The 12,199-nt window shown below is 33.4% G+C and overlaps 1 protein-coding gene across 3 annotated transcripts in view; it reads left to right on the forward strand.

The window, feature by feature from the left end:
* Positions 1–12,199, forward strand: part of Brinp3 (BMP/retinoic acid inducible neural specific 3) — a 383,711-nt gene that overhangs the window by 12,931 nt on the left and 358,581 nt on the right. For all 3 annotated transcript variants that reach the window (XM_051185938.1, XM_051185936.1, XM_051185939.1), the window contains exon 2: positions 6,394–6,679. In XM_051185938.1, the coding sequence (XP_051041895.1) occupies positions 6,444–6,679 (236 nt within the window). In that variant the 5' untranslated portion in view covers positions 6,394–6,443. The remainder of the gene's footprint in view (positions 1–6,393; positions 6,680–12,199) is intronic.

The following is a 12,199-nucleotide window of genomic DNA, read 5'->3' on the forward strand; positions in this document are numbered from 1 at the left end:
TGAGGATACTATTCATGAAAGCAAGGAAAAAATTATAATTACCTTTGAGTTCACAGATTTCACACACTATGTTGCTGAATAAGACCATAAGACCACATGAACTTAGCCACATTCTTCACAATTCCTTTAAAATGACATTTATTTGTTAAATTATTTTATTGATAAGAAATGTTCTGCTTTAATAAATGTTAAAGATATAAGACTCTGCCAACAAAAAGCAAGGCAGTAAAGCAACATTGAATCTTCTGTAATTGTTTTATTCTATTCTTACACCTATATTCTTTCAACCTTTACCTTCAATTGTATTGCGTTTCACTGTTCTGATACTAGAATACATTAATTATAATATATTTCAAGTTGCTTCTAAAGTTATTCATGACACTTGTTAAAAATGGTAAGATATTAAGAGTGTTTTAATAGGCGTTTAAAGTAAGAAAGTAATGATGGACTCAGTTCTTAAAGATCAAAAAAAAAAAAAAACCAAAACAAAAACAAAAACAAAAAACATACAAAAACAAAACAAAACAAAATGGAATAGTAGCAGAATCTGATTTTAAAAGTAAATGAGGAGAAGGAAGAACACATGAAGGAGAATGATGGCATGATAGCTTAAGAACCAATTTATACTTCCAAAGTGAAGAGACATCACCAGGAAATTTGAAGCAGCCAAATAAACGTGGTCCTCCTCTTGATGGTATAGATTCTCTAAAAATGACCTCAGCACACAATGCTTGCAGAAATGACTGCAGCAGACCCCAATTCTGGACCTAGAAAAATACAACTCAAATATATCTGTCAAAGAATTTCTCACATATTCTTTAATTAAACAAATTTTTATTTTTATTTATGTGAATAATTGTTTAACCTGTGTTGTTCATGTATGTGCATTCATTCATTTCTGATGATCTTGGAGGACAGAAAAGGGCATCATATCCCCCTGGATTTGGAGTTCTGGATGGCTGAGAGTCACCATTTAGCTCCTGAGAACAAATCCCAGATTCACTGCAAGTGTAACAAATACTAGTAATATCTGGACACCTCCCCATATTATCTTTCAAATGTATATTTTAATTAAATTAAATGAAAATTTATTTCCAAACATCAATTTCCTTTTCTTTTTAAATTTAAATTAGAAACAATATTATATATAAATCCCAGTTCCTTCTCCATATCATTCTTGCATGCCCCCCCGCACCAAGCCCCATTACATCTCTCTTATGCTCCAAAGAAAAGGTAACGCATCCTATGGGGTATTATCAAAGTCTGTTACATCATTTAGGTCAAAGCCTAGGCCCTCCCCCTTGTGCTAGGCTGAGAGAGTATCTTTATGGGGAATGGGCTTCCAATGTCCATTCATACACTAGATATAAATGCCCTTCCATTACCAGGGGCCCCATAACTGCCCAGGCTTCCTAACTGACATCTTATTCTGTCCTTTGCTGGTTTGCAAGCTGTCATTCTGGGGTCCATGAGCACCCACACAGCTGTTTCTGTGGGTTTCCCCAGCATGTTTTTCACCCCTTTACTCATCACTTCTACTTCTCTAAAACTGGATTCCAGCAATTTGGCTCAGTGCCTAGCTGTGGGTCTCTGCTTCTGTTTCCATCAGCTACTGGATAAAGGCCCTATTTATTATAGCATATAAGGTAGTCATCAATCTCTGTGTTTTTGAGGACAACCTGGCCTACAGAGCTAGTTCCAGTACAGGCTCCAAAGCAATACAGAGACTCCCTGTCTTGAAAAAGTATATTAGTCATCAATATCATTATAGGGTAAGGGCATTTAAGATAGCCTCAGGAGCCATTGCTCCTTATGGTTTACACATGAATTTTACAATATTTGTTACATGCTCAAACATGCTCAAACATGCATGTTTTAGAGCTATCTCATAATGCAAATGGCTCTCACACATTCTGCTGGTAAGAATAATTCCCCATTTACTGGACACTATTCCGAAATGAAACTCAACTTCTCTTCATTGTTTTTCTAATCAGTCTTACCATTAGGCAGTAGTATTTAATATCCTCTTTATTGGTAGGACAAGATTATATTGACAGGATCAAGCAGGAGATTAGTTCCCTCTGCAGTATGTACTTCCCAGAGGAATATTCACCCTCATTAAGATGGAAAACTCTTAAAGCTGTGTTGACTTCTGAGTTAAAAAATAAGGAGAAAAGAAAGACCCTCTGGAATCAAGGCTTAGCAGAGGGAAATATGTAGGACTCCCTTCTAAAGAAAGCTTTAACCTACACAGAGTGTTGTAAGGAAGTTCAATATTGTGGAGTGAATGAGAGAGAGAAGAAAAAGTAAAAAAATTGTACAATAATATAGTACTCATACATAACTATAATGGGAATTTCTAGGCAGTGTCAGAAGACACAGTGAACTAGCTTATATATGAGGAGACAAATTATTAAATTCAGTGGAGTGCTAATAATTTACTGTGTACAAAATAGTAGGCATGTTTTAGGAGCCAAAAATGACCTCGGAAAACCCTGGGAGAAAGACTCCATGTACTGGCAGAAGATGAAAAAAACTATTGTAGATGTTATCACCAAGACATTGAAACAGCTTAAAAGACACCTGCAGAAGAATCTATTTAATAAAGTCTTAATTTTAAAACCTGAAAATTATGATAAATAAGAAATTAAAGACAGTTATCACTAATATTTCAAAGGAATTTTAATGTAAATGTTTATCTCATTGATTGAAGGTTTTATTTAATCCACACTAGTCAAGTTACTTTACAGTTGTAAGTGATATCTTTCTCTTTGTGATTTATAGCTGTTTTTACTTTTAAAGTTTCACAAATATGTTAATTATTCAGGGACTTATCAATGCAAACTAAATTAAAGTTTTTGAAGATGATCTGTTTGATGTTAATACTTATTTTTTATAAATAAAATGGCATAGGAAAATCATGGTAACATGTCTGATCTTACACAGTTTCTCACTGACATGGTCCTGAATATTTATCAATTTCACTCTGTGTCAAGTACTTTTTTAAAAATCTTTATTTATTTATTTATTTATTTTTATTATTTTACATACCACTCCCAGTTTCCTTTCCCTCCCTCCTATGCCCCACCGACCACCCTCCCATCAAACCTCCCCCCCCCCACTCCACAGGGAGGGTGATACCTTCCAAAGGGGTCAACAAAATTTGTCAAGTCATTTGTAGTAGGGACTAGGCCCTCCCCTGCCTCTAGGTTAAGGGAGTATCCCTCCATGGGGAATGTGTCCCAAAAGTCCTTTTGTGCACCAGGGATACATTCTGGTTCCACTGTTAAAGGACACTTGTATCAAGCATTTTTAAAACTCAGTGCTTTGTTTTTTGGCTGGAAAGATGGCTCTGCAGTTAAAAGCACTTGGTTCTCTTTTTAGTCCTCGTAGTATATTCCTGGGCAGGGAATATACTTCAGAATATCTTAGTCCTAACAGTGGCCTAACAGTGGCCTACATGCACCTACATGAATTGTAGGTGAACCATGATATTCATTTTCTTGTAACTTTTTAAATATTGAACTATACAACACTGTAATTGAAACAATATCTGTCTAGAAAACAGTTCAGTCTTTAGTGTTTGCCAACATCCACAATACTGGCATGGATTTGAATGCTCCTTTGTAGAATAATACTGTGGTGCTTTCAATTGGTAGGAGGTTTAGAATCCAGTGTAGAGTCTTCTAGAAATATATGATGCTTTTCTGGCCTTTGACTGATTCTTAAAAATTATGAGTCAATATGTGAGTTTGACTCATGTCAATATGTGAGGAGTGTGAATGAGATAGAACAAATGATTGAATGACGTGTTTATTATACCAGTCTTTTAACTTTACATGGGTTTTCCCATTGCATGTTATTAAAGAGTAATGTTGAATAGAATTACCTTTTTAAAAGTATTTTGGACATGGACAAAAAAAAAAAATCAATTCAAAAACTCAATTCCTAACACTGGTTTTTATATTCATACTTCCAGCCATATTAGAAATTTAATGTTAATAATATGGGAAATATTGCATAGTTTTAAAATATTTTTGAATTCCAGATACATTTTATATCATTATTTTAGATAAACATAAAATTTGACATTGGGATCAGGATCATAGAGACCTTGTAGGAATTATTAGTGTCTTCTGGAATTGTGTCATAGTATATGATATGTATTATTCATTATTATATTATTATACATTATAGTCTATGTCATTTTGGTATTTTTTTGGAAGCATGGAATTTTTTACAATTACTGGTACTTTGCAAATAAAATTTGAACATAAATGAATTAACATAGAATATTAACATGTGAAAATGGAGTTTGTAAGAGTATTATATGTAATAAATATTGTTTAAAGCAATATATATCATTGTTTACTATTTTCTTATATAAATGATATTTACCCCATGTTAATTTTTAAAAATACATACCACAGTATAAACTCATTTTATAGTTTCATTTCCATGATTTTTTTTCCATTACATTTTATCATTATCTTTTAAAAATGTTACAGGTTCTAGAAAACATTTTGTGTTGATTTTTTTTTTGTTTCGAGTTTTAGTCAAATAATTATAGAATTATTTGTGACAAGATCAAGATCATTTTACAGCTTTTGTAATCTGATAAAGAGTCTTGATGCATTTGATTATTTCTTTGTTGATTTTTTTCATTATTGCATTATGTGATAGTCCTTCCTTTGTAACACATATACCCTCCAACTGTCCCAGCAAAACATAGCACAAAGCTTTTCTACTCACTGCTTTGGAAAGCATGTTATGAAACCATCTTTTATGGAAGGGTTTATGTCTGTCAGGCTAGTAACAAATGACAGCAAAGTGAGGCACAAAGGCAGCTTCAGAACATGCTGGTAGATTATAACTGGCATCGTGCTTCAGGGCCAGCTCCTATAGCCAAAACCTGAATGCTCAGATGCTGTAAAATTGTTCTCCATGATCTGATAGTGTTTACACAGTTATTTACAGAGTTATTTGCAGTATAACACACTGGGAATGTATGCTAGGATTTTATATTTCTTACTTTATTCCAGAATGGTTATAATATAATGTAGGCAAGTTCAAATTTTATGAATAATCTATATTGATTAGTTTCTGTGTACACACAAGCTATGTGGGATTATGCAAAGGTAAGACACAATATATGTGTGGTTATTTTAAAGCCCTGAGAAATGATTAAATTATAAATGTTTCCAATATGAAGGAGAAAGTTAAAGAAAAACTAAAAACAATATTTCTAGACAATCACCTTTGTTTCATACTCTTCTCTGACATAAACATTTACTTTCCTATTATGACCATCTATTTATATATACATACTTGATTATGTACAGATATTTATATACTTATATATTTCTGCACTCTTGGAGTACTTATTTAATCCACGTTATTTGATGATATAGATGTTATCTGAATAAATATTTCAAGTACATTTCTCAAAACAGATACAGGATCTGGGTGCACACAACTATTTTCTGGCACTCAAAGGAAAAAAACCAGAGATAGACACAATGAGATTGAGGCCAGCCTAGTCAACATAGTGAGACTTTATCTCCAAAACAAAACAACACAAAACCAGATACTCTGAAATAATTATAAAAGCTCATTATGACTATGTATGAAATGTGCCTGTTTCATAAGGTTGAGACCCGGGAGCTGAATTTCCCCACCTCAAAAAGGTCAGGCTTGGCAGTATGCACATCTGTAAACACAACACTCTCTTGGAGAGAGACAGAGAGAGGCAATTTGTAACATCTCCTAGACAAGATTTCCTGACATATATGTTGCATAAATACTACAGAACAGCCTACCTCAAATGAAGCAAATGAAGTGTAAGGCAAGGAGAACCAGCATCTGGGATTGTTGCAACATTCACACATGCACTGTTACATGCATCCTTGTATTAAGACACATTACTGCCAACACAAACCTGTGTGTGTGTGTGTGTGTGTGTGTGTGTATGTGTGTATCCCAACATAAAGATTACAAAGTAATTATAAACTATCAAAGATACCTATTGTTCTTAGTTATTTAAACCAAATATAATATAGTTTTGCTTATTAATATAGTAAATGAAAGTTATTATTTCGATCACATAGAATATTACAAATAGTTTAAGCAGAAAAACAAATATTTGTTCAAACTTATTAATGCGCAAGGTATTTAATCAATTATTCAATGGATGCATTGTTATGACATGGCCTATAATTTACATAATGGTTTATTTTCCATTGAAATGGTAACTTGGAAGTAGTTTTATGTTATTTCATGTTCACTCCTGCTATCATCTAATTGAAAATTTAAAATCCGAGAAGTTTATCAGCTCATCTCCTCAGCTGATGGAGTCTCTTGTAGGGTATCTAATTGCCTGTGTATTCTGTCTAGGTGTTGAGGGAAAGCTGAGAGGATGAAGACTCTAAATCCCCAGTGGAAGCATGATATGGCGAAGCAGAGCTGGTACTGAATTGTCCTCTCTGATGGCTCTATGGGAGTGGATAGTACTGAGTCTTCATTGCTGGGTTTTAGCGGTTGCTGCTGTCTCTGACCAGCATGCCACAAGCCCCTTCGACTGGCTCCTCTCTGATAAGGGACCCTTCCATCGCTCACAGGAGTACACAGATTTTGTGGACAGAAGCCGACAGGGATTTAGCACAAGATACAAGATATACAGGTAAGAAGGAAAAGCAATTGCAGATATATTACTTGGAGGTTGTGTGTAAATAAGGGTTGTTCCCATGGAAAGTGTAAGAATGGCTATCATTGACCAAAACCCCACAGTGATGTATTCTTGCTATCTAAAATTATTTCTTGTAGATGTGACATATTATTAGAAAAATGGGTAACTGGTTGTGTGACTCTCTCAATTATGAGAATACAAGCTAGTGTTCTTGAAGGCTTTTTTTTTTTTTTAAATTGTGAATGTACATGCTTAAAATTGCTTTTAGAAATATATCAGTTGATTGAATCCTTCATCCACCCTAACTGGGAATGCCACCTTCTACTAGTCATTGAGAAGTTTTGCCAAATCATGCTCTTTTACAAGAATGTAATTGTATATTCTTAAGCTTGGACTATAAAGGAACTCCAGAGAGATGGACATAATAACAAATAACCCAAAGAGGATTAATATATGTGGCTACTAACTTTTATCATTTCTACAAACCTGAAATCTAAGTAAGGTCTTCAAATGAAGCCATATATTAAAATCATCAAAAGATGTTTATTCCCACAGAGCTCAGAAATTACATTAAAAACATCATTGTACAAGGAGTCACTTCAATCTTTGTCATTAAGAATGTTTATACAAATTATTGCTTTGGATTGTTTCTTTGAGGCATAGTTGGCAACTCCCAGTTGTTCGCATTTATAAAGAATCAAACTTTACTTACTATGTTTGTGTCTGTGATTATGTTATACAAATATTTTATTTTATGCATTATGTGCACCAGAGGGCACTGTGCTTCAGGTCTGTACATAGTCTTTTAGATAGCATTATGAGAAATTTATAAATTTTATCTGTAGCCCATATTCACAAGTTCCATTCATTGCTGTACTTCCAAAAAATAAGGTCAGTCTATGCAAAGTGCTATGATGTCTACAAAGTAGAAAAAAATGTCATTCTAAGATTTCAAATGAAGTAGCAAATATGAAGAATTTTCTGCCTAAATTTGTCAGAGATAAAAAGGGTATGAGATTTCTGGTCATGCTTTGTTGTGCATCTTTGCTTGATTAAGAATCCTCTCTTCAGAGTCTTACTAAAAATGCTTGACTTTAAGACTGTTGGAATGTCTAAGATTTCAGCTGTGCAGACTTCTAACAGGCAGCAGGCAGGCGATACCACAGAATTTGCCTGTGTTATGCTGGTGTTTGTTTCTCTCTGGATAAGGGAGGTGTCTTATGCATCTGCTTTGGTGGCTTGGCCAATTAGCCAATCACATATGAATAGCAGAGTGGTTCCATATGTTTCTTCAGGTTTTGAGTTGAATCAAAATCAGTATTTGGGTAACAACATTAAAAAGTATGAAAGAAATAAAACATTTGGAAACTTAGAGATTCTCTGCAGAGCTCATCTACTGATTGGTTTTAAAACTATTTTCATTATTCTTTCTCATGTGTTCACTTTGTAGCTTGAATAACATAATGAGGTGCTAAGTAGATTTAAAAATGAAGGTTTAAGATTGGCCTACTTCTGAGCTGGGCTAGAGCACTTTAAAAGCATTTGTGCCTTTCTAACAAAGCAATGGTCATTGATCAGTCTGTGAAATGAATAATATAACCTACTATTAGAGTTCTTCAGTGTTGGTGGAAGAGATATTTGATTTGTCTAACCAGCATTTAAGTACAATGATTGCTATCTACCTTCCCATACAGTGTAATGGATACAAAAGTTTATTTTGAAAAAATTGACTGCATTTTTGAAAGGGTAGGAATGTTAGACTTCGGTATTAGAATAACTTTGTAGGGGATGTTCTTAGTTTTGTGTTTTATTTATCTTCAAAAATAAATTTTAGATGCAAAGCAGTAGTGGCATGTGCCTTTCTTTAATCCTAGCTCTCATGAGACAGAACAGTCAGATTTCTCAGTCTGAGGCCAGCCTGGTATACAAAGCAAGATCTAGGACAGCCAGGGCTACACAGAAAAATCTTTTCTCAATAGAGAAAATAAGTTTCACCTTTTTTTTTAAATTTTACTTGTCGATCCCAGTTCCCTCTCCCTCCCAGTAGCGCAATGGATAACACTTGTGACTATGGATCAGAGGATTCAACTTTTTTTTTAATTTTTGCATATATTTGCCTTAAGTACTGATATGGAAAATATGAATATTTAAGACAGATGGAAATTAATATATTACACATTATCTACTTGGTTTATCATCTTAAAGACCATATGATTTCCTAAAGTAATTAGCCAGATCTACTATTGCCTAAAACCTCCATAAATTCCTTCATGTGGCATATTATATTGCCAAATCTTCTGGAAGGCATTAGCTCTGAATTTAGAACATATTAAGCATGTTAACATAATTAGGTCAAATCTCTTTCACTTGTCTTTCTTCATCCCATCTGTTTTTCTGGAGGCATATCTTCTCTTTCACTTCAAATATTAGAACAAGATGAGATTATTAAAGATCACTGGTCTCACAGCCAAAGAGCAATAAACAATTGTTTTCTCTCCTTTCATAAAGGTATATTTTTGTCAACTAAAAGGGTAGCCACCAGTATTTTTTTTTTTTTTTGTTTTGAAAAAAGCACACATTAAGTACCATCAAACTTTTTATCTGGAATTAGGGGAGTGATGCCTCATACAAGATATGCAAAACTCTCTGTGTTGAAGTACTCTCTTTAGTATGTATTCAGTCTGTAACTACCTTCCCTTTGCCAAGCTGGAAATATAATTTCACAAGTGTAAAATGGTAGATATTTGTCTGAGAAATATTTCCTCTGCAAAATTGTGACATATTTGACTATAAACACATTTGCTATTTATTATTACATTCTAACTGAACTCTTTGTTGGTTCTGTTGTTTACTAATATGGCAGTCTAAGCAAAAGTGCATAATAACTGATACTGGGCATTCTTATGAATGACTCCAGGAACTGTCTATGGCTCAGAATCTGCAGTATGTAGAATATGAGTGTAGATGATTCTCTTATTTAGTTGCATGTTAAAACTGGAGTTGTAAACTATCATTCATGCTTATATGATTTTGAAATAGAAACAAGGATATTTAAAGAGAAAGTAGGAGCTTGTGGAGAGATGTCTCAGAGGATAAAGATTTTGAAAGCTTTCACAGTGGACTAAGAGTCAATTCCTAACACTCATCTGGGTCACAACCATCCATACCTCCAGTGCAGGGCATCTAATGACACTTTATGACCTCTGTGGTCATCACAATGGCATGTGACAGATAGGTAAAATATAGGCAAAATGCCCATAAAACATACAAATTAAAAATAAATGAACCTTAAAAATAATGAAACTGAAGTAATAAAGCAAGTAACACTGGAGAAATGTTTGCCCATGAAACATAAAATAAGAATAAAGTTATTTATGTCTTAATTAGTAGTAGGAGCATATATTTATAGTTACATGGTAAAATGTTGACAAGGCTCAGATGCTGATGTTTGATAATTAGAGTTTGTAATCACAATACAGATGTTGCAAATAAACATTACAGGATTTAGGATAAATATGATAGTTTCCAAAGTGAATTAATTCTTCTTTTGAACTGTCTCCAAATTTAATATATACAGTTTATTATGTATAGGCTTACATAGATTGTAAAGAAAAGATCAGTTCTTTCGTATGGCTTTTGTCCCATTACATTTTTCAATTATGAATCCATTTTTACATATAAGTAAAATTTTGTTAATTGATAGTTGTATATAAATCTTACATCATACATGTGATTATTTTACTAAAATATTGAATTGATGGCATAATGTATAAAACAGAATTAAAATAATCCACATGTTGCTTGAACTCATATTTAATGAACTGTTTTAAGCAAAAATTTTGTCACATTTATAGAAAAAATAGTAAATCTCCATGAATAACTGATTATATTTTTTGGCATGTAATATTCTGATATTTGGAAATGCATCCATTGATTTAATTTCTGTTTTTCTGTGTTAAATACATATTGGTAGATTTTACTAGGTAAATATATTTTTCAGAACAGTAAATTACATTGTTCTCAGTGATCTAAAAGAAGCTGTACTTGCTTATAGTCTACATACCATGCATAATATATAAAAGTATTATTTATGGAGAAGTTAAGCAAGGTAAAGGTAATATCACAAAAATCTTGGAATTATAAAGACAGCATTTATTGAAGAGCTTCTACAAGAAATTATATACATTAATGTAAAAAATCATGGATATTCATGATTTAATATCTTAAATGTTAAACCTTGATATAATCATTTAACATCTTCTATGAAATAGTAAATACAGGTGATATAATTAAACTCAGAAAATCAAGTTGGATACTGAAATGAATGTCAAGACAGGGAAGAAATAATGCTAGTTTGGTATATATTTTAGTATTAACATAGTTATCTTAAGCATCTGGTCAAGAGTGGCATTCACATCAAATACAGGAGGCATCATCATCATTTTTCAGCCACCAACATGCTCACAAAAGCTGCTGGGTGCTTCTTTCAAGAAGGCACCCTGCCCTTGACTCTGAACCTAATTTGTGTTGAAGCCACACTGCCATGGCCTCTTCCCCAAAAATTTAGAACTATCTGAGAAATATGCCATATATAACATTGTGATATATTTTAATGTTAAAATGTCTTTATATTTTAATTGATTCTCTTTTTTTGCCATTATCTTCATGTGTTAAATCCCAAAAGTCTAGGAGAAAATATATGAGTAATGATAGTGAGAATCCTTTCTTTTTTTGTTCGCTTGTTGCTATTATCTGGTTTTGTTTTTGAGACACGGTTTTTCTGTATAGTACGGGCTGTCCTGGATCTTACTTTGTAGACCAGGCTGGCTTTGAAGTCAGAGTTCTAGCTGCCTCTGCCTCCCCAGTGTTGGGACTAAGGGTATGTGGCACCAATACCTGATGTGAATTATTTCTTAATGATAAGGAATTTCAGGAGGCAAATAGGATTAAAATCCAGGAATAAATCCCCATGAATTACTTCATAAAATTTCTGATGGATGTTCTTTTTCAGCATGATGAGGGTCAGTGAAATGCTATCCCACACACACACTGACGTATTAGCCCCCCAAATCACACATTTTTGTGACTCTAGCAACCCAAATGTGAATGCATAAAATCAACCCTTTTCCAGAGGTTTCTGGATAAAACACTTGCTGTACATGCATGAGGAATTCTCTTCTAACCCCCAGTATCTGGGAAAATCCATACACAGCTGTTTATTTCCATAACCTCAATGACAGACTGTGCCTGAAAAATTAAGCAGGAGAATGATAGATGAAGATAAATAATTTCAAACTCAGGCCACTATATGTTCACAGGCTATGTGGATAAACACATCTTTTAAAACACATATACCCACAAACACACACCACAATACTATAAACATTTACACATACACACACAAACACACACACACTAAGTGGCTCAGGTTATATTTTTTAGCAAAATCTTGGTTCTCATAAAATTCACTTATCAAACCTGATACAGATAAAGAAAATAAAGCAATATAGTTGG

This window comes from Phodopus roborovskii, unplaced genomic scaffold (assembly GCF_943737965.1).
Source record: "Phodopus roborovskii unplaced genomic scaffold, PHOROB, whole genome shotgun sequence".
Lineage (NCBI taxonomy): Eukaryota > Metazoa > Chordata > Mammalia > Rodentia > Cricetidae > Phodopus > Phodopus roborovskii.